Source organism: Pseudogymnoascus verrucosus (genome assembly GCF_001662655.1).
Source record: "Pseudogymnoascus verrucosus strain UAMH 10579 unplaced genomic scaffold scaffold_36, whole genome shotgun sequence".
In the NCBI taxonomy this organism is placed as follows: domain Eukaryota; kingdom Fungi; phylum Ascomycota; class Leotiomycetes; order Thelebolales; family Thelebolaceae; genus Pseudogymnoascus; species Pseudogymnoascus verrucosus.
This window is the reverse complement of record NW_017263687.1, coordinates 153,906-175,838: the sequence shown is the minus strand read 5'-3', so window position 1 is coordinate 175,838 and position 21,933 is coordinate 153,906. Positions and strand designations below refer to the sequence as shown.

General features: G+C 51.4%; 6 protein-coding genes across 6 annotated transcripts; 3 read left to right on the top strand and 3 right to left on the bottom strand.

The window, feature by feature from the left end:
- Positions 1 to 398: 398 nt before the first annotated feature.
- VE01_06206 (uncharacterized protein) lies at positions 399 to 2,722 on the top strand (the record flags this gene model as incomplete). Its single annotated transcript, XM_018275659.2, has 9 exons — positions 399 to 501; positions 623 to 757; positions 809 to 903; positions 950 to 1,107; positions 1,157 to 1,679; positions 1,733 to 1,946; positions 2,037 to 2,104; positions 2,161 to 2,214; positions 2,309 to 2,722. 9 exons carry the CDS (start codon positions 399 to 401, stop codon positions 2,561 to 2,563), a joined length of 1,605 nt encoding a protein of 534 aa, XP_018128419.1. The 3' UTR covers positions 2,564 to 2,722.
- Positions 2,723 to 3,440: 718 nt separating this feature from the next.
- Positions 3,441 to 6,256, top strand: VE01_06205 (uncharacterized protein). The gene is made up of 3 exons (XM_018275658.2): positions 3,441 to 3,958; positions 4,009 to 4,242; positions 4,305 to 6,256. Exons 2-3 carry the CDS (start codon positions 4,076 to 4,078, stop codon positions 5,983 to 5,985), a joined length of 1,848 nt encoding a protein of 615 aa, XP_018128416.1. The 5' UTR covers positions 3,441 to 3,958; positions 4,009 to 4,075; the 3' UTR covers positions 5,986 to 6,256.
- A 1,290-nt stretch (positions 6,257 to 7,546) lies between these two features.
- VE01_06204 (uncharacterized protein) lies at positions 7,547 to 7,977 on the bottom strand (the record flags this gene model as incomplete). The annotated part of the gene is made up of 4 exons (XM_018275657.1): positions 7,547 to 7,579; positions 7,631 to 7,726; positions 7,779 to 7,838; positions 7,897 to 7,977. The coding sequence occupies 4 exons, from the start codon at positions 7,975 to 7,977 to the stop codon at positions 7,547 to 7,549; spliced, it is 270 nt and encodes an 89-aa protein (XP_018128417.1).
- A 2,010-nt stretch (positions 7,978 to 9,987) lies between these two features.
- VE01_06203 (uncharacterized protein) lies at positions 9,988 to 11,715 on the top strand (the record flags this gene model as incomplete). The annotated part of the gene is made up of 1 exon (XM_018275656.2): positions 9,988 to 11,715. Exon 1 carries the CDS (start codon positions 10,384 to 10,386, stop codon positions 11,713 to 11,715), a length of 1,332 nt encoding a protein of 443 aa, XP_018128414.1. The 5' UTR covers positions 9,988 to 10,383.
- Positions 11,716 to 12,134: 419 nt separating this feature from the next.
- Positions 12,135 to 14,521, bottom strand: IPC1 (Aureobasidin resistance protein Aur1). Its single transcript, XM_018275655.2, has 2 exons — positions 13,725 to 14,521; positions 12,135 to 13,657 (listed from the first exon to the last, which is right to left on the bottom strand). The coding sequence occupies exons 1-2, from the start codon at positions 14,141 to 14,143 to the stop codon at positions 12,751 to 12,753; spliced, it is 1,326 nt and encodes a 441-aa protein (XP_018128415.1). The 5' UTR covers positions 14,144 to 14,521; the 3' UTR covers positions 12,135 to 12,750.
- Positions 14,522 to 18,013: 3,492 nt separating this feature from the next.
- Positions 18,014 to 21,677, bottom strand: VE01_06201 (uncharacterized protein; the record flags this gene model as incomplete). The annotated part of the gene is made up of 8 exons (XM_018275654.2): positions 21,307 to 21,677; positions 21,015 to 21,182; positions 20,613 to 20,945; positions 20,411 to 20,537; positions 20,280 to 20,312; positions 20,143 to 20,227; positions 20,049 to 20,094; positions 18,014 to 20,001 (listed from the first exon to the last, which is right to left on the bottom strand). Exons 1-8 carry the CDS (start codon positions 21,398 to 21,400, stop codon positions 18,014 to 18,016), a joined length of 2,874 nt encoding a protein of 957 aa, XP_018128412.2. The 5' UTR covers positions 21,401 to 21,677.
- Between the last annotated feature and the right edge of the window lie 256 nt (positions 21,678 to 21,933).

Sequence of the window (21,933 nt, the reverse complement as noted above, 5' to 3'; positions counted from 1 at the left end):
GCAGCTCCTACTCCGCTTTTGTCCTTGCCTACATCCCTCAATCCCTACACCCCTACATCCCCACATCCCCACACCCCCTGTGCCCTAGCACTTCCTCCATCGTACCATCTACCGCAATTCTCATCCTTCCCCTCCTCCTACCCCGGATTTCACCCCGGATTTCACCTCAACAAACGTGGAAAATGATGGAGTGGGGTGGGGTAGACACTTGCTAAAACTAAACAATAACCCCTCAGCTATGTTCTATAAATGATGGGTTGTCGCGTGCATTATTGGTGACTGCTACATCTCTCAACACGCCTTGGTACATATTCGCGCTGCCATTTTCTTTTTCTAGTGCCAAGAGCATCTTGAACTTGCCCGTCCCAAAACCACTATCAGTTCTGAAGTCGACGAAGATGGGTTTCGCTTTACATGCCAACAATACCGATGATCCGCCTGCGGTGAGGAATTGGAGGATTCATATGATCGCTATTATTGCGTCTATGGGTTCCGTTGCTAGTATGTGACTCTTACCTTCCTTCCACCTTGGTCTTTGTAGGTGTGATTGACGTGCATTGCAGTGGGTTACGATACATCTGTTATAGGTGGTACAAGTAAGTTGAATAACTCTCGTCTCTAGAGTTCCAGGCTTATAATTATGCGGTGGCTCTGGATTCCTTCAAGAGGGATTTTGGCCTTAACAAAGCAACTCAGCACCAACGGGATACGCTTCAGGGAAACATTGTTTCCACGTTCCAGGCTGGGACATTCTTCGGTATGGAGTAATGGTACTCTTAGAAAGTGAATCGTCCTAATACCATTTTAGGTGCCCTCCTCACATTCCCTCTTGGTGAGAAGTTTGGTCGCAAAAAGGCTATCATATTCGCGAGTTTAATCTTCTTGCTTGGAGGAATACTTATGGTAACTGTCGCATTAATAATCATGCAACTAGAAGCTGACCTTTCAGACTGCCTCGAATGGTAAAATCGAATTGATCATTGCAGGTCGGGCCATTGCTGGCCTCGGTATCGGCTCCGTCTCCCTTCTCGTCCCGGTCTATATCGCCGAGACCTCACCACCCTCTATACGGGGTCGTTTGGTCGGTATATTTGAAATCCTGTCTCAGTATGTCTTCCCTTCTACATTATCCGTATGCCACTAACAATGCTCATAGAGCCGGAGGCATGTGTGGCTTTTGGATCAATTATGCCGTCAACCAAACCATCAGTGATTCTACCAAAACCCAATGGATTATTCCATTAGCCCTTCAGCTTGTTCCTGGAGCCCTCCTCTTTATCGGCATTTTTTGGTGCCCCGAATCACCCCGTTGGTATGCGATGCAAGACGACTGGGAGAAGGCCAAGGAGACATTGTGTTGGATCCGAAATCTCTCCACCGATGACGAATATATCCGTGATGAAATGGCTAGTATTCGCGCTCAAGCATTGATTGGAATGCCCCCAGGTGGCGGAAAGATGAGCAAGAAATATATGTTCAAGCGCTTGTTTGAAAAAGGAACGAGGAATCGCATTGTCATCGGATTGCTGCTCATGGCCTTCCAGAACCTCACCGGTGTTAATATTATCACGTACTATTCTCCCCGTATCTTCGAAACTCTCGGCATCACAGGAACCGATACCAAGCTTTTTGCAACAGGATTTTACGGTGTTGCCAAAACCTTAGGCATGGTTGTCTTCGTATGTCACGTACCGCCTCCAAACTGCGATAGTCACTAATATCTAACCCACAGTCAATATATCTCGTTGAGCGAGTCGGCCGCCGCAACGGTCTTATCTACGGTGCCTTCATCGGCTCCCTCCCAATGTGGTACATTGGCGGCTATGTATTCAAAGCCGACCCAGCGACTGCAGCTGCTTCCGGCCATGTGTCACAGAGTGCTGCTGGGTACATAGCGATGGTGTGTGTGTATCTTTATGGGTTTATTTATTGCGCGACTTGGCAAGGTATGTGCTCTCACCCTTTTTCTATTTTTTAGATCGAGTTGGTTCTGTGCTTGAAAGATGTCAAAATTGCGAACGTGTAACGATAAACAGGTATCACCTGGGTCTACTGCTCTGAAATCTTCCCTCATGATATTAGATTGCTTTGTGTGGCTCTCACCGTAAGTTCTCGTACCTTTCTACTACAAATTTTCAACGATCTAATACGGACATATAGACTGCTGACCAATGGCTATGGTCTTTCGTTATCTCCCGTACAACTCCATATATGGTAAATTCCTCCCTCTTATTATTCCTTGCACGTCTCCATCTCCCGATCCTACTTACCTTCATTACCATTCATCCCACTAACACACATTCTACAGATCACCTCCCTCGGCTATGGCACCTACATGTTCTTCGGGACACTTATGGTGCTTATGGGTTTCTGGGCCTATTTCTTCATTCCAGAGACTAAAGGCAAGACCCTAGATGAGATGGACGAATTATTCGGCGCCCCGAGTATCACCGATCTTGAAGGCAAAGTGCTTGAGAAGGATGAGAGTGGAATGCATGTGGAGAATGTAGGGATAACAGGGTTGACTTATAGGGGAGATAAGAATCCTAAAATTGGGGCGTAGACGGTGCTGAGCTTCTTCACGGCGAGATAGGAGAGGTTATGATGGTGTCGAGTGCAGTGTTCACTGGCCCCGCACTCGAGATGAGTCTTATAGTTAGGTTGAATAGTTTTATTTAGAGGATATAGGAGGATTAGATGATTCTCGGGAGATAGACACGGGAAGTCCCTAGAGTTGAGGATAGGCTGTACATGGCAAGATACTGTAAATTGCTTCAAAATTTATATCACATTGGCAGCGGAACTCGGTGTTCTTTCCGGGGCATCAACTTAATTATAATTGAGCGGTGCTTGTTGAACAAGGATTTACCCCAGGTCTGTAGGCCTGTAGGCCTGTGCTCAAAGCTAAATGCCCCATTCGAACCTTTGAGGGCAGACTAGGGCGGCGCCTACAAAGAATTGCATGGTGCAAATACGGCACCAAATTCTTTCAAAATTATGTGATTGGCCAGTCCCCGTGAATATATGACAAGGCTGCCTATCTAATGCGAAGTATAGTTCAGCAGTTCTTGCCTGGCATGATATAATCTGGGCATCGGGATGAGCAATGGCAAAATTCGGGACTGTGTCTCTTAGCCAAGCGAGCGGGTGGTGGATAACTAAGTTTACTCCACCACCCCCGCTTGCCGCTAATTTGATTCTAGGACGGCGGTGTTAGTGGGAGGGGATGCCCGCCTTTGCGTGTTGGTATGCGCGACGGGTAATCTTAGTTCCGTATTGTTCTCGAGGTTAATGGTTGGAGAGGAAAGAGAGGAGTGGGTACATAGAAGTAGAAGTCAATTGAGGCAGTGCACTCATGTTCGGTTGACAGTTGGTTGAGTGGAGATAGCGAGACGGCTAGCGCTCGCAACAAGTGAGAAGTGCCAAGTTCTGTATCATGTTCCGTCGACAGTTGGTTGAGTGGAGAGTGCGGGACAGCCCACAATCGCAGCAACTGAGAGGTGCCAAGTTCTGTATCCGTAAACCAAGACAGGCACAGCCCCAACGTGACCCCGCTTCATTCTGAGGCTGGTCTCCGAAGCCTGTCTGCCTTTGTCGCACATCCGGAAGAATATATGCCAGGGCTCATGCGCATCGTGAGTAGCTGGAATGAATGAAATGGAAGTGTCAATTTTCTGCACCACAATTGGAGTCCATCAGACCAATCCTCCATTTCCAGGAAAACCCTCAGGGATTCCTTCAAAGCCTATGAAGAGAGAATGTAGCAGCTGAATCGACACTAGGAAGGCTATAGAGCGAGGATTCAGATTGTGTGGGTGGCTGCTGGATGGACGAGACTGAATACTTTCTAGCAGTCCTTCTTCTGGGATAATCGGGGAATTGAGCGTGTCGGCTCCTTGGGTCGGGGAAGTAAGTAAGGGGATTGCAGTATTTGCGTGGCCGTGCTTTTTGGAAACATGTGAGTCTAACTATCTTTTAAATGAAACCGAAAGGGGCTAAGAGACCTAGCTCAATTGGATCTGGATCGAATCGCAGCGGATTCACGACTAGAGACTAGAGGATATACAATAAAGAAATGGCGACTAGGAAACCACCTCGCCAAATGGCGGCAAAGGCTTGTGAGCGCTGCAGGAGGAGGAAGATTAAATGTGACGAGTTCTTTCCTTGCGAGCAGTGCACAAGGATGCGCGTCGTATGTAAATTTCAAGATTCAGCAGAAAAGAGGGAAGAACAACAGCAGGCGTGGGTTCTTTCGTGTCTTGTTCACATTCGACTAGGACCCATCATGCTGACTTTGAATTCAGCGCTCTAGAGGATAGAATTAGATGTCTGGAAGAGAAGCTTGTTGCGATACACACCAACCCAAACAATCATATTGCTGATGTGAGCATGCCAGGACTGGCACAAGAATTCATATCCAGTCCAGCAGCTAGACCATCACAATCACCAGGAAGGTTGGAGCCGCCTAGGCTGACACTACAGACACCTTCTTCGCCCGGTTTCCATGAGCCGAAATTAGACGACTTTCCATCCGTTCTGAGCGAATATTCTCAAAGTTTTCTGGCATGGAGCCATCCACCAAGTGCGACTCCAAGCGTACCAGAGCATTTCAGTCCTAGCGATGTACCACCTTGGTCTACAGCGCCGTTCTCAGCGGAGCCAACCCCTAATCAGAACGAACACAGAAATCACGGACGCCCAAGGGCGATATCTCTTTGTCCTAGCGAAACATCTATGCAAGGTGATTTCCTAGCGTCGCTGCGTCCCCAAGAGCGCCACAGGCTACCTATTAATCCGTCGCAACTCACTCTGGAAATTCCCCAGATCGAAATAACTTCATGGGATGGATTCCGACCTCAATCTCCCACTTTGTCTCAATTCAACGGGCCAGATACGGACCTGCCTTTGTTTTGCCTACCAGAACTAAGTGTTAGTTCATGGAGCGGTCTCTCCACACCCTCAATCATAGCACCAAGTTACGTGTCTGACTGCGACAACCTTTCCGTCACAAACCAGAGCCTACCATCACATTCCAGACGTTCTTCAATGAACTCGCTCAGCCACGATTTTGATATATATGGCGAAGGTAAGAATTCACGTCGTAGGGCAACATCGGATGTCTTTCCTATAGGCCAGCAATCTGGTTGGCCGGAACAAGACCTTAGTGAGCTCTTCTACGAAACTACCAAGGCCATTTCAACTCCTAGTCTTCAACGGATGCATTTCACAGAGTCTATGCAAAGTCAGACACTCTCGCTGGAAGATGGCACCTGTGGGGTATCTATCCAAAACCAAACTAAAGGCTACCTCTACAACCGCACGTTCTATGAAGTCATCCAACCCCTATTCTCAATTTTGCCACCACAAGCCATGCAGGATTGCCCTTCAGTAAACGACTCCCATTTGACACCTTCACAACCTGGAAAAAGGAGCAGCGGACTTTTCGCATGGGCCATCTCATCCTTCATTCTTTCACAACGATGTTCGCAACCACCTCTGCTTGCTCAGCACTACTTCTACCTGGGCATCAAATCCTACGGCACTGGAAAATGGGATTCTCTCCCAGGCATTCAATCCGGCATCCTCCTCGCCATCTTTATCCTGGTTTCCAGCTCCCAGGAACTAAATCTCTACATCCTAAATGCAAACATCGTAGCTGCTTGCTTTGACTTGGGCCTGAATATGGGCACTCTTACAGCAGGTAGTCTGGAAGCTAATACCTTGCTAGCGGCGTATGTTATTGATCGTACTGTTGCGATTGTCCGGGATCGACCGTGCCTATTGAAGGATGGAGACTTGGGGCATGATGTCTTGGCATTCGTCACGAGCGAATTAAGAGAGAGGGCTGAGAGAGGGGATGTGAGGATGTGCGAGGAGGCGGGGCGGTTGTGGGATTGGTGGCGCGTTTGGGAGAGTAGTAAGGGTGAGTCGGAGGTCGGGAAGGAGTTTTCGCCAGGGTTGGCGCAGGGGCAGCGACACTGGTGAGGGGATTAGATGCGGGATTTCGGAATATAATCGTTGTGACCAAACTATTTTTCGCTTTCGCTCGAGGTTGGAGGAAGCGAAATGCGCGTTTAGGACACGAGAGGAAGCGAAGTGCATAGTTTCTACAGGTACCCTTATTATGTAACGCTTAGCCCTCTCCCCCCTCCATACTACATAGCCTTACCTAATAGATCCTCCTAGTTAGCCTTACTATAGCTAAAAACGTATAGTGGCATATAAATGCATTTATAGTTACAGCCTTAATTTACACCCTTTAATAACTATGCCTTCTATACTACTAAGCTCTTTATAATAGTAATAAGCCGTTATAGCTCTTAGGAGGACTATTAGCCATGTAGGTTTCTAGTTGTAAAACAGCTATTGTTGTATCTCGATTGATGGATCGATAAACTCAAACCATTACTATTAAGGCTGGTGTTGCGTGAGGCTTAGTGGTTGATTTTCTTCGCTGTCAACAAAGGAGAATCGTACTACTGAACTCTTCCCGACACTCGGAGACAGCTATACTGTTTCACTAGATTTTACTGCCCGATATTCTGTTTCTTGTTTTCCAGCAGTAGAATCGGAGTGTCCAATCTATAGTGGTGGAGTCCTGCCCCATATTCTGTTTCTTGAAACCGAGGCGCCCTCTTCACCCTGACCAACGCGGCCTTTAATCGTTTTCGGTTTCTTGTTATTTGTACTGCCACAGCTGTAGTAGTACATTTCTACGTCGCATTCCGTTTCCAGTTTCTTGTCATTCGTACTGCCACAGCTGCAATAGTACATTTCTACTTATCCCCTTTCTAGTTTCTTGAGTTTGTACTGCCACGGCTGTAGTAGTACAATTCTACGTCGTATTCCGTCTCCAGTTTCTTGCATTCGTACTGCCACAGCTGTAGTAGTACATTTCTACGTCGCATCCCGTTTCCAGTTTCTTGTGATTTGTACTTGAGCGGTGTCCTGCCACAGACTACCCACCACGGATCAGCTGACTAAGCCTCGTAGGTAAGCCTCGTAGCCACCTCTGAGCGGCCACAGCCCTCAGCAGCCATGAGAAATCACCTCTCTAAACACCCACAGCTCCTAGCAAAACGCCAGAGATCCTTACCGACCTGGAGCGAACCTTGGCGACCTCCAGCAATCTCTGCGACCCTCGGCGATCAGGAGATCACCCCCGGCTGATCCATTCCCCATCTATACAGACCTAGTTTTGGAAGTAATGGGCCGTGGTAGACAATAAAGGCGTCTTGGTGGAAAGCGATCCTTAGTAGCTAAGAGAGTCTGTGCAGACAGCGGGAGAGGATGGTGGCTGGGTCGGTGGCTTCACATTGTCAAGCATAAAAGAACAGTCGGATATCACTTTGAATGCCATTGCGCTCTAGTACGTCTTAGGAGACTACCGCTTGTGAAGAAAAAGAACGCCATCTGAATTGTCAAACCGCAGACAGCGAACTCCAATGCCGAGAAGGCGCAGTCTCATTTGCCTGATATACTAGAGTGCAATGCTCGTGCGCTACTTATCACCCGCTAGAACCATACCGATCCGTGGTACGTATGCCTATAAGGTGCATTTGTGGGCGTTTGTCGACAACTACGTGCATGTTAGACCACTTTACATGCGTAGTGACGGGCAAAGACGTACCGTAAATGACTCGCAGCAGGCCGTTAGTTGACCAGAGAAAGGACAGTCAATTCCGCCACGTTCGCATTGGACGCCATCAAGAGTGCCGTCGTGTGACTATTCAAAGTTGAGAAGATGTTAGGGTTCGGAGCGTGGGAGGAGGTCTCACTTGAACGAGGAGATCGCAGCACGCGGGCTGGCACGCACGCTTGACGATGGCGTCCGCGGTCTAGATATGTCGCACATCAGCTGAAAATGATCTTACAACACAACCGCCATATTCCTACCTCGTCTACTGCTGGCACCGCAGTGGCGGAAACAACGACAGACAAGGCGAGGATGGAGACGGTGAAGAGGTGGGAGAGCATTTTTTCTTTTCTTTTTAGTTTTGGAGAAATTGTGGAGATTGGAGTGATGTGGTTCTGCTTAAAGGAGAAGGGTATGCCTTCTCATACTTATACCTGCTACAGTATTCCGTGTAGCTTTGAAATGAAACATAAACACATCTTTTGGGTTCCGACGCACTTTTCCTATTTTCTACTCTATTCTACGCAAGATTGCTTTTGGAATACCAGCTGTATGGAATACCGGACGGACTGTTCTGCGCACCTTTTCTATCTATGGTTCTATTCTGCGCGTATATTTGCTCTTCAACTTTACAATCTATCTGCTTTAGCGCAGATTTCAGCTTCCATAGTCGATTTAACGCAATTGTCGATGATATGCTTGTTTTGCTTAGACTACTCGGAATACCAGCTTGGAATACCGGCCAGCCCTTTTTGCGCAGTGTTCCACTTACTATCTCTATTCTGCGCAAATATCTGCTCTTCAAATTTACAATCTTACGTTTTGGAGCAAATGTCGGGTTTTGTAGTCTATCCTGCGCGAATACAGCTTTAATGGTTTGATCTAGGTTTAAACACGGTCTAATCTTGCTTTTCCTCTTGTTTTTGCCGTTGCTTGCCGTTGCTGTTACCATTGATTTTGCTATTGCTTTGCCGTTGACTTTTGCTGTTGCCCTTCCTTTGCTTACTCTTCTTACTCTGCCTTTGCCCTTCCTTTTTTTTTGCCGTTACTTTTACCATTGCCCTCTCCTTGGTTGTGCCGTTGTCGTTGCCGTTGCTCTTCTCTTACTTTACCATTGTCTTTGTGGTTGGTATTGTGCTACTTTTACCGTTGTCTTGCCCTTGCTTTCACCGTTGCTCTTCCTCTTGATTTTGCCTTTGCTCTTACCGTTGCTTTCGCTCCGCTCTTTGATTTAGCACAGATTTCGGATTTAATTGCCTGTTTTGCGCAAATATACGATGTGCTCCGTAACGGGTCCGTTTCCTGCCCCTATTAGGTCCGTTTTCACTACTCCTTTCGTATTTTGAGCTCATCTGCCCATCTTACTCAAACTACGATTCTGTCTGCGCGTGCAGCCTGTGCGTTAGATCTGCGTTAGACTTGCGTTAGACCTACGTTGGTCCCGCAAATTCATTCCTCTATGCTATATATTCATATACAGCTTTGGCAGTGCCTGTCTGCTGCACCAGACCTCATAATGCATTACGAATATATTACGAACGCATCCTGCATATATTCTGTTTTAGCGCAGTTTTACAATCTAATAGTCTATTCTGCGCAAGTCTACGATGTCGACCGTGTTCTGTTTACTCTTCATTTTGGTGCAGATATCAGTTTTAAAGCTTCATTTGCGCCAAAGCTACGATGTGCTCCGTAACAAGCATTATAAACGTTTAACAAACACATCTAAGATTACAGCGCAGATTTCAATTTTATTGCACTCTTTTGCGCAATTCTACGATATCGATGGTGGTCTATTTACGTTTCGGTTTGGCGCTAATATCAGTTTTCGAGGCGTGGTTTGCGCCAACTCTACGATGTCATCCGTATTAAGCTGTATTGAGTTGATCTGCAAAAGGCCTCGTAAGTGTTTTATAAACGATTTACGCCATATAGTAGGATTTAGCACTAAATTCTGTACTTATAGCTGATTTTGCGCAAATCCACGATGTCAACCGTGTTCTGTATATACACAGTTTTGGCGCATATGTCGAGTTTTATAGCCCATTTTGCGCTGATCTACAATATGCCCTCTACGGCTTCATTCTAACCGTTTTATAAACGTTTACAATTACTACCGTAGTCAGTTTGGCGCCGAGAATGCAAATAATATAGCAAGAAATAGTACTCATTCTAACAATCCCACTACAAAATCCCTTAATTTCACCTCCCCGCCCTTCCGCGACCCTGGCTCTGGAATCTCATACGAGCACCATAATTGGCAGCACCCCTACCTCCAATTACTCAGCAGGCACGAATCATGGCACCCCAAACAGCAGCTGCTAATGCAGAGTGCCATAAGTACGTTAAGGAGCGGCTGAAAAAAAACGTGAACGCGCAATATATATCCATTTCCCCGCGCCGCGCGCAAAGTCCCCTCTTTGTCCCTCAATAGTCGTTCGCACATCTCAGCCCTATAACCTCCATCGCGAACCGGATCGTGCGACGTCCTCTTATTCCTTGGTATTGTTTGTGCGAATCCACTAGAGAGAGGTTTAGGACAGTACGTACTCAGCTAGCACGACGACTCGACTCGACTCGCTCTGGACCCCTCACTTACACATCCTTATCGCCCACCGCCCTCGCCTTGATAACCACCACCGCCCCTCTCCACCACCTCCAACAACTCCAACTCCTCGACCTCGAAACATCTCCTCCACCTCTCCTCTCCTCGTCCACCACATACACAACACCCAGCACATGCGACGATGAGCTACGACGCCCCCTACCCCACGTCAGCGTCGCGCACCCCTCCCAAGGTCCAGCCGTGCCACTACAAGACCGGCAAGACGTTGGGCGCCGGCTCGTATTCCGTCGTCAAAGAATGCGTTCACATCGACACCGGACGCTACTACGCCGCCAAAGTAATCAACAAGCGCCTCATGGCCGGGCGCGAACACATGGTGCGCAACGAAATTGCAGTCCTCAAGCGCGTCTCCATGGGCCACCGTAACATCCTCACGCTGGTCGACTACTTCGAGACGCAGAACAACCTCTACCTCGTCACTGACCTCGCGCTCGGCGGCGAACTCTTCGACCGCATTTGCCGTAAGGGGAATTACTACGAATCCGACGCCGCGTCTCTGATCCTCGCTACCCTCTCTGCTGTCGCTTACCTCCACGCCCACGGCATCGTGCATCGGGATCTCAAGCCGGAGAACCTCCTCTTCCGCACCCCTGAAGACAACGCCGATTTACTCATTGCCGATTTTGGCCTCTCAAGAATCATGGACGACGAGCACTTCCACGTCCTGACAACCACGTGCGGAACACCAGGTTACATGGCGCCTGAAATCTTCAAGAAAGCAGGGCACGGCAAACCCGTCGACGTCTGGGCCATCGGCGTCATTACTTATTTCTTACTCTGTGGCTACACCCCCTTCGACCGGGACTCCAACCTCGAAGAAATGCAAGCCATCCTCATAGCAGACTACCGCTTCGAGCCCCTCGCCTTCTGGCGCGGCGTCTCCGACTCCGCAAAAGACTTTGTATCCCGCTGCCTCACCGTCGATCCGTCTGCTCGTCCAACCGCACAAGAAGCACTCGCGCATCCGTTCTTGGCGGCGAGGCCACAAGAGGAACAGGAGGGACAGAGCGATTTGCTGCCGACTGTTAGGAAGAACTTTAATGCGAGACGCACGCTGCATGCTGCGATTGATACGGTGAGGGCGATTAATAAGTTGAGGGAGGGGTCGGGGCATATGGATGGGGCGAGGAGTGGGGAGCCTGAGAGGGCGGCGGCGGGGAATTCATCTTCTGACGCTACGCCGGATTCTAACACTGGAGGCGCGGGGCCGGCGTTGGCGGCGATTGCGAGGAAGGCTGCGCTGAATGATGAGGGGGTTGAGACGTATCCCGACCGGGAGGGAGGGGGGAGAGATGCGGAGGGGGATGTGAAGATGGATACGACGGAGGAGCCGACGAAGGCGGGGGCGGGGCTGTTGACGAGACGGAGTGGGCAGGGGCAGAGTGGTGCGGAGATTGAGAAGCAGGAGGAGAGGATTAGGGAGGCTAGTCGGGGGTTGTGGCAGGGGAGGTGAGGGGCTACGCCCTGAGACTCTGGGGTCATGGGGGAGGGGGGGAGAAAGGACGAGAGGGTGGGAGAGGGGGAAGGGGAAGGGGGAAAAGAGAGGGGGGAGGGGGAAAATGAAATAAATGATGTGATGTGTGATGGCATATGCAAATACCCATTCTTGTAGCGGAGGGGATGGATAGCTGAGTTGAAAGTTGAATTGAATTGATTGCTTAACTGGATTGAACCGATCCCGCTGTATCTATTTGTCTGTCACTCTATACTCATATCCCACGTTTTCAGATTCTCCGGGTAGAGTAGTCAATGAAATAGTCAAGCAATTACCAAGCAATCACCAAGCAATCATGGAGCAGTCACAAGCAGTCACCAAGCAGTCACCAAGCAGTCACCAAGCAATCACCAAGCATTCAATCAAGTAGTGAGTGAGTAATATCTCCATTCCAAGCATCTCATCTCGGGACCAGCCAAGACTGTCTCTCCCCATGCTCATCCCCGCCTTTCTATACACACAAAGCGAGTGTTCTATACATCCATCCCCCAGCAGCCTGTAGCGACCGTTTCATTTTCACCCCCCCTCCCCGGGCCCCCGCGCCATGTGGCGCATCATTATTGTATGTGATTACTATCGCCCATCCCTTATTATCCCCTCCTGCCCGCCATCCCCAATCGATTGTCCGCAAAGTGGAAATCGATTGGTGTGAAAAACGCCGTTATGCATGTATGCCTGACTCCTCCGCTTGCTCTCCGCTTCTCCTGCTCTCCGTTTCTCAGACGCCGTTGTGTTCGAAATAAATTTGGTTGATTAAAAAGGTTGGTATTATTGAAGGTTGGTAAAAAGGTTTTTGTGTGGTGGTGGGATAAAATTTGTAGGTTGTGAAGTATTGCGTTTCGTTTGCGGGTCGTTTAAGAGTGTGGAATGTAGGTTTCGTGAGTATCGGGAGTGTTGAGGTGAGGTGGTATGGGTTGTATGCCAAATCTCTCTCGAGTTCGTGATGGTCGGTAGAGTGCTTCCAAAATCGTGCAGCAAAGGCAGTAAATCTCACTACCTCACCAACACAATCTCAGCCAAACTCTCCCTATCCGTCGACTCCCTCCCCCCCAGCGTCTCCCCCTCCCACAAACTCCCCCCATCATCCGGACTCGCGCTCCCGCTCTCCTCGCTGCTCACGCCTCCCACCGACCACTCATCCACCAGGAGCCTCTGCCTGTATCCAAGCTCCGCAAGATCGTATTCCTGCTCCCCGCCCGCCACCTCGCCAATCTCGACATAATCGTAGTCCCACCTCGTCGACTTGTCCGCCTGGCGGCGCGGCAGGAAGTTCGCGCGCGCGATGTAGAAGACGACGCCGGAGATCATGGAGCCGGCGACCAAGTCGACGGCGTAGTGGTGGGAGAGGTACATGGTGGCCCACCACAGCCACATTACGTAGAATGCGAAGAAGGGCTTGAAGCGGGGGAAGCAGTAGGACATGAACAGCATGACAATGACCGCATTCCCCGCGTGCAGCGAAGGGAACGCACCAAAGACAACCGGCGCATTCGTGAAGTTCGTCGAATAAAGATCCACCCCAAACAATGCATCGATCCTCGCCAACCCAGCAGGGGATCCAGGCATCCCGTAATTCGCCGGCGCGAGACCATGGCGATTCTCGTACCAGGGCGCCGCGCAGGGGAGGAGGACCTGGATGATGACACCCGTGAGGTTGACGTAGCCGAAGGAGCGGCCGTAGATGGGCAGGGTGCCCGGGGCGGCAAAGATGAAGAAGATGAATGCTGCCACGGCGGGGCCGCCGAAGTGCACGATGCCGTAGGGGAACCAGGCGAGGACGTCGAGGACGACGTGTTGGTGTGCGGAGAGGATGTTGGAGAGATTGGCGCCGTAGAGGATGTTTTCGAGGGCGGGGAGGACGCGCACCCAGATGCCGGGGCGGGCTTCGCTGGGGATGAAGCTGGGGGGGGTTAGCTGCTTGCTGCTGGGGGTGGGGGGGTTGAAAGGGGGAGGAGGGCAGGGCTTACCGAGCGGCGAAGAAGAAGATGACCCAGGTCAACACTGGCAGTGCCGGAATGAGGAATTGGCTTGTAATAGGAATAACCGCCGCAATAAGAGCTAGCAATATAATGCCCGCCTTAATTATGGGCGCCGACGGCGTAATCGCCGCCGAGAAGAGCAATATTATGACCAAGAAGATGTTCTGCGCATCATAGAGGTTCCACCTCCGCTTCTGCAGCTTGTGCAGCGTGACATACGGCGAGAAGGAGGTCTCGATGGAGGAGAGTGCTGAGGCGGGGGACTGGCGCGCGTGCAGCTTCGAGCGCAGACGGCGGCGGTAGCGGCGCGGGATGGGGTTGGTGAGTATGTAGGAGGGCCAACCGAAGGGGAGCTTGGGCTTGGTGAAGGTGGGTGACGAGGACCCGGAGGAGGAGTGGACGGACATCGAGGGAGTGGTTTCCGCCCGAGCCGTTGGGAGGAGGAGTTGGGGAGGTTGTTGGAGGTCGTCGATGCCCAAAGAGAAGGAGGAGGAAGAGAGAGAGGGTGGCTGTGGCAGACCGAGAGTGGAAAGCGTGAGGTTGAAGATGGGCTCTTCTCGAGGGTGTGCGGCGGTAGTTGTAGGTGTGTAGGTGTAGTAGGAAGAGAGGAGAGGCAGCGAAGTGAAAGATCAAAAGTGAAGATCAAAAGGGGAGAGATTAGAGGTACGGACGGGGACGGAGATACTTTGAGGATTGGGAGTGGGTAGTAGTAGGAGTTATGGGTATATGGGGGGGAGGGTTCAAGGCGGTAATGTAGGAAGGTCGGTGCGTGCGCGTTCTTGGGTCGGTGCGTCTGGGCGTGCGTGGGCGGGTGAAGGCGTAGGAGGCGGCGTTAGGACGGTCGGTAGGGTAGAAGAGTGGGTTAGTGGGATATTTTAGTGGGTTGGATAGGATGGATAGGAGTGAGGATTAGTAGATTAGTGGACTAGTAGTGGTTAGTGGTAGTGTGCTCATTCTTCTCTCTTTCACAAAAACTAGACGGGTGGCCGATCTTCATTTTTTGCAGGGCTAGTTAGTGAAATTTGAGTGGTGGGTGGAGTATCGGTACATGGTGTAGTATGGGGCCAAGAGTGAACAAAGAAGTTACGCCTGTACCGTTCAGTAGCACAGCGGCAAGGAGAGACACGGAGGACGGAAGACACGGGGGGCGTTCGCAGCAGATTTCGAGTACGGATACGCGTATGGTACGTGGGCGGTACGTGGGAGGATGCGTGTGGTGAGCAGGGGGCAAGGGTATAGGAGATGTACATTATTCTGGGATAACAGTTTTATTAGAATAACGGGCAGCAAGACCAAGCAGGTTGCTCTTGTTCTTCCTCAGGGGACCACAGGCAACTCTTAGGCCCAGGCAGTCTGTCAGCCAATTTCACACCCATCTCAGCTGTCATGCTGTGAATCAGCAGTAGTAGTAGTAGTAAGTGAGTAAGCAGCAGTTTGTATAGTACAATGATATAGACAGTCACTGATTGAATACCACATCACCAGTTCGTCCAGCCGGATAACAGGCAGCGAAGGGAGTACAATGGACTCCCTCCCTCCTCCCTGTATCACCCAACCGTCCAGCCATCCAGACGACAAGACCAAGACACACGACACCGCGCACAAGAGCAGAGCCGATCACACTGCACATCGAAACATGGAGCATGCGCCGCTCTCCACCACCATACACCGCACGCCGTCCGCCGAGCAACCCGAATCACCATGCATAAACAATGTACAAAACTCCGTAAGCCCCCGTAACCCCGACGAATAAGACCACCCCCCCAAGCGAAACCCGAACAAGCCACCGACGCGCAGAGAAAAAGCTGGCAAAGAAAAAAACTGAACCTCCGAGCGGGCCGTTGGCTTAGCGCGTATGTCTAGAGCGCGTAGGCGTGGCGGTGGGTGGAAGGGCGGCCAATTAGTGGTGGGGGTGGGAGATTAGATGGTCGGGCGGTCGGGTTTTATGGTGGAGCCGAGGAGAGAGGAGGATGGATAGCTTCCCTCGCGCATCATCTCGGTGGTGGGAAGGAATTTTGCAGAGATTGGAGATGGGTGTAAGCGGTGGATTTGCTTACAGAATGATGACGGGGTTTATAATTGTAAGTGGTGAGATTATGGTTATTGGGGATTTTTTATTATTTTTCTGACAGGAACCCAAGGGACGAAATAAAGGGAAAAGGGGGATGACGATGACGATGACGGCACGACCAGAGACATTGTGAGCACGTGAGACCACATAATCCGAGCTGTCCTGTCCATGCAACCCACAACCCTCATCCAGCTGTCTCGCGCTGATCAATCACAAAGTTTAACTTTCCTCACCCTCCTAACACTTTTCTTCACTTACTAACCGCATCTCACCCTCCTCTTACCCTTTCACCTCTCCTCCTCCGAGGTATCCGGACATACACATCTGCCATGACCACCAACCGTCCCTCCCGCGTCTACCACTCCTCGGGGTGGATCCTCCCCAAACGCCTCCGATGCGTGTATACGCTATACGAGCGAGTACGCGAAAAAGAAAATATTTCTTCTTTTCAGTTATGCACGTCACGTGTCCGCATAAACCCCGCATAAAACCCCATAAAAAAATAGCAGATACCCGTCGGTCATGACGGAATGCCGGAGGAGACGATGGGAGGGACATGAGCATGCGAGATCAGATCCCGCAGGAGGAAGCTCGCACGGCAGGGAGGGTAGACCGTCTAGTTAGCTGACGCCACGACTGGGTGATGTACTCACAACTGACATTTCTAACACTTACCACACCAGTACTGACACTGATGCCGCTACCCACTGCAGCATAGACACATGCACGATACCGCAAAAAGCCGATTATCCAACCCCACCAAAACACACATGCACAGTATGTATGCAGCCTCATCCGAGTTCTCCGGTAGTCTAGACTCGTGATCTTAGACACTCATCTGTGGTACACCAGTAAAGGGAGAAGACTCGCCTCTTCCTTCCCACCAAGCTATAGACCTCCCGCTCGTGGTTGTGGAAGCGAGGGAGGGATGATGTGAGTGAGTGAATGCCGAGGGAGGGATACGTCAGTGGTTTTTTGAGATGCAGATGCCGTGCCGCTTCTCGATATTACTGTACTGTATGTAGACCTCGCTGTTGGTGCCATGGGAGCTTGCTAAGCCTCAAATATCGATCTTTCACTCCCTCTCACTGCCGTCATCTGTCACCTGTCAACTTTTCCCACTCCCTCCTCATAGCCGGATTTAAAAAATCAGTAATTAGGGTCTTACATACAGTAGAACATCCCACCCCGCTCCACCCCGCTCCCTCCGCCACTATACCTCACAACGTACTCTACCTCTACCGTACCGTGCTGTGCCCGTGAAGCACAACCTCCGCTGACTACTGTACGCCGCCGCCAAGACATGAAACGCCAAGCACCAAGCCACACACACCTCCCAACCAACAATACCAGATCCTTCCCCCACAAGCCCCCAAATGTAATTTCCCATCCACGCATAAAAACTACAAGCGGGAGGTGAACGCGAGGCCGCCGCGTACGTGTGTGTCGCAGTGCAGTGCAGCGAGGCAGGGCAGAGTTGGGTAGAGCGTGGGGTTGTACGTCCGGGATGGATGGGATATTAGATGTGAGCTGTGAGGTAGGCTGGGAGTGAGGCTTAGGAGTGGAAGACGTCATGTATGAGGGCTGTCAAAATATAAGTTTAAATAACTGCGGCTGTGGTGTGCGTATGGTTTGCAGGTTGGTGGCTTGGATATGTGTCACGTGATAATGTCACGTGGGTGTTGTTTTCTCACTTCGAGTGGAAAATACGCTCGCACCGCTTACTCCTAATTACTAACTCTCATAACCTCTAAAAGACGTTAGGTATGAGGGGATAGTATGTAGTTGCTATCTAGCACGTCTAAATACCCCCCCTTCATCTCCTATCTCCCCTTCATACTTCAGTATTCCCCCTCTTATTTGCCTGCATGGACAGCACAACACAGCACCGTCACTCTCAGATTTCACCAAGACCACTTTTGACTGACTCCCTTCTTATACATCATCATCTCATTTCAAATATTCACTCCGGTTCCATCCCATCCATCCCATCCCATCCCATCCCATCCATTCCATCCTTCCCAATCATCCCCTTTCCCACCCCCCATTAACACCAAGCCAAACCCACACGCACTTCCATTACCACATCCCCCCATCCACTCCTCCCTTCCCATCACCCCCATTACTCCCCTCACCACTTCACTCCTCCCCACGAACCCTCTCCTCACCACCATCCCCCATCCATTACCCTCTTCCCCCTTTCCCCCTAAACCCAATACCTCGGTTCCTCGAAAACATGATACTTATGCCCCCTCACCCCCTCCCCCTCAAACGTCTCCGGAAACCTCCACCCCCTCTGCACTTCTGATCCACCCACCATCTCCCCTCCAGCCCAGCCTCCCCTCCCCTCCCATCCACCTCCTTCTGTCTGGCCCACTAGGAACTTCCCGACCTGAATCTCCGTATCCGTAATCGTCCCCCTCGACACGCGCGCATACCCCACCCTCCTCAGGTTCTTATACAGGATATACTCACACCACCTATCCCAATCACTCTCATCGATATCCTTCATCCCCGACTCCTCCGAGACATACGTGTTATAATTCCCCTCCAACGGCTTCGTCACCAGATACGCCAGCAGAATCGCGGGCCGGTCACTCTTCCCCATCAACTCCGCCAAATACTCAGATTGCAGCCTCCTATCCTCCTCATCCTCCTCCTGCCCACTATGAAACACAAAAACATCCACCAACGTCCCATACACATCCAGCGTCGCCTTAATCGCCGGCGCCAGCTCCCCCACCGGACTAGGGAGGAGGTGGTGCTCACTCTCCACAATGGGGAACTTACTCAACAGCGCCGCGCCCCACGTATGCTTATCCGGTCCAGGCCCATAATCAACATACATCCCCAGCTCCTCGGCGAGAAACTGCGTCGTGTCGCGATTCCCCATGATAACGCGCTGCAGGTCCGACTCCAGCAGCCCCACGACATCGAGCTCGAGGTCCCGCAGCGCGTCGCGCATCCGGTACTCCGAGGACCACATGTCGTTGTCGAGGGAGAAGTGGACGGTCCAGATTCCGGCGGTGATGAGCTTGGAGGGCGCGTGGTAGGGCGTGTAGTCGAAGGTTGGGAAGCGGATGTACGCGACGCATACCGCCAGGAGCTGGATGACGCCGACGAGGGAGAGGGTGTGTGCGCGTTGTCGGGGAGCGGGGGGTGTGTAGGAGGGGGATTTCGCAGCGCTGACAGAGGAAGAGATGGTGAAGACGCCGCAGCCGATAAAGAGCATTGTGGTGCTCATGACCCAATCCGTGCGTTCCCTCACCAGTGGGCCACCGGGGACGAAGGCGTAGGCGACGACCCAGACGTGGAAGAGGACGACGAAGTTGTATACCAGAAAGCCCAGGCCGAACACCGTAGCTGGGTTGCGCTTGGCTGCTGCTCCGATCATGGGGACGGAGAAGGCGAGGAGGTAGACTGTTAGGAGGAGCGCGCCGCTGTAGCCTGTCCAATCGGCGCGTAAGGTGAGGAGAGCGGCGCCGATGCAGCCGAGTCCGTAGAATGTCCAGCTGCGCGCGAGGAGGGGGTAGAAGAGGCCTAGCACTAGGCCGGCGCACATGGCTGCGATGGTGACGGCGCCGTGGGGGGCGGCGAGGGGGCCGCGGACGGGGAATCCGGTCCAGACCCAGAGGATCATTGTGCTGGAGTCTGAGAGGAGGGAGTGGAGGGCGAAGAAGAGACCTCCGATCCCGAAGGCGGCTAGGACGGAGGAGCCCTGCTGCTTGCGCTCCACTGGGGAGGAAGTGCCTTTATTGCCATTGCTAGTAGTGCGCAGGACGGCGAGGACAGCGAGAACGAGGCCGGTGAAGTTGTACCCCCCATTCGAGTCATGCACGATGGGCCAGATGGGATTACTAGTTTGCCACGCGAACTTGACGACGCTGTGGAGGATGAGACCGAGTGTCCAGGCTGTGATTTTAGTCTCGAGTTGCACGGGCTGGAAGGCGGTGGTGGACCAGGTTGCGGACCAGGCGAGGCAGGAGAGGGCGACGCCGAGGCCGACGGCGAAGAGGCGGAGCTCCGGGAGTTCGAGCTTGTAGGCTACGAGCCCGGAGAGGGAGAGGAGGTGGGTGAGGCGGAGGTTGGAGAGGACGTGGCGGCGGACGGTGCGGTTGGAGAGGAGGAAGGGGGTGACGGTTACCATTACGAGAATTTCGTAGCCGGAGATGCCCATGTTCCAGAGGGGGAAGTCTGGGTTTTGTTAGCTTATGAAAGGGTGGTTTGTTGGGAGAACTTACACCAGACACAGAGTCCGAGGGAGGTCAACATGGACCAGAAGACAAACTACAGAGTATTAGTACCAACTTTATGCAGAATGCAATATCAACTTACGCCATGATAGACTTCCGCAGCAGCATCAATCGCGTCGCTCCAAAGGAAAGACTGGTTCAGCACTTGAACGACAGGCTTATCCTTACTAAGGCACGTTTTAGTAAACATTTTTCACCCACAGACCGGGGCCAACCTACTGCATCTCGACGCCACTATCCTTCCTGGGTTGTCTGCACAGAAAACAGTTTAGAACTTTGATCATTAAGACGGCATGACATGCCTTGGAAATCTCGTCTATTGCTACTTGGGAAGAAGCCATTCAACGTACCCCTTGCTCGCCCCTGTGACATCTTTAATGACAACTTCGAACGCCTCAAAATCTAGCATCGTGACGGCGTCAAAAGCCACATCCAACAGAACAAGAGACCACTCGAAGAAGGCGTATGTGGTGTAAGCTGATGAGAAATGTCAGTATCACATGTCAAAAAAATTCAAAAACCGAACAATCAAAAACCACGCCGGCGACATACCTCCTGCAACTTTGTGGACCTTGTGCTGAATGAAAAAGTAAACCAGCGGCACGATCGTCGCGAAGAAGGCGCCCCCGAATATTTTCCTGTATTTGATAGATGTTGGGTTCGGCGGGCTCAGCGCCAAGCATCCTAGCGTCCACGGGAGGGTCGCAACAAGGTATGAGATCATGAAGATGTCGTGCCAGTCGTGGTCATCGGTCGAGGTGACATACGTCCAACCGCCGCAGGTTATAGTTCGAAAGATGCCGACGATCGCCACGTACTTGGCAAGCTTCTGCCCTGGGCGCGCTGTGAGTAGGTACCATAGTCCGACGAGGGCGAATCTCGGGCCTGTGGGCCTGGCTGTTAGCTGCGATTGTACCTGATTTTGACGGCGGAAAGCACCGGATGGACTCATACCTGATGTGATGGCAATGAAGAACATGAAGAACGAGCGTTCAGGGTAGCGGTCCCCGATCGTCGCAGACACAGAGGGAAACCACTCGTGTGGGTACCCATAGTGCTCGTTCGTGACAATCTTATGATAATGCAGCGAGACCCCAACGATCAATGCGCTGATAAAAGCAGCTGCGCGTGTCACCTGTCAGCTAGAGCTCGCTCTCTCTCTCTCCGATCAATCTATCTGCTGGATCGCTGGATACGAGCTGTCGAGCTGCTGCGTGTTTCGTTTCGCGTGGGCTGGGCGACTCACCATAAGCTGTGAAGGTGTGAGCCCAAGTAACCCACTTCCCCGAGAACGCCAACAAGACGTCACCGTCCTTTGTCTTGGGCGCCATCTCATTCATGCAGGACTCAATTGAGGGTGCAAGTATGGAGTTAAACCCTTGGGAGAAACCAAATCATACAATCGCAAACCGAGACAAGAACACAATGGCTGGGGTTCCCATCCGGGGGTAAACAAACGAGCGTGGAGTATATGTAGAAAGGAAAGGTTTGAGTTGAGGGAGGTATCACGAAGGAAGGGGGAATCGGCTGGCAGCGGGGAAGGTCATAGGCGCATGGGAATAGGTTCGAGGTTAGTGTGTTCTTGGTTTGGCTAGGCACAAGTAGGCACAAGTAGGCACAAGCAAGGTGGAGGGAGGGGAGGTGGAGAGAGCAGGGAGGGAAATATAACCGGTCGACTTTCACCTTGGCTGTTAGTAAGGTGGTAGACATAAGTACCTGCCTGTCTCGTACATGCAGCAAGGTAAGTACACCAACAACAGTAACAACACAAGCTCGGTCATTACGGACGTTGAACGATCATTAAACGATCATTAAACGACGAGTACCTGGGCTGTTACCTGCTGTTAGTAGTAACAAATCGTTCGTAAAGCCG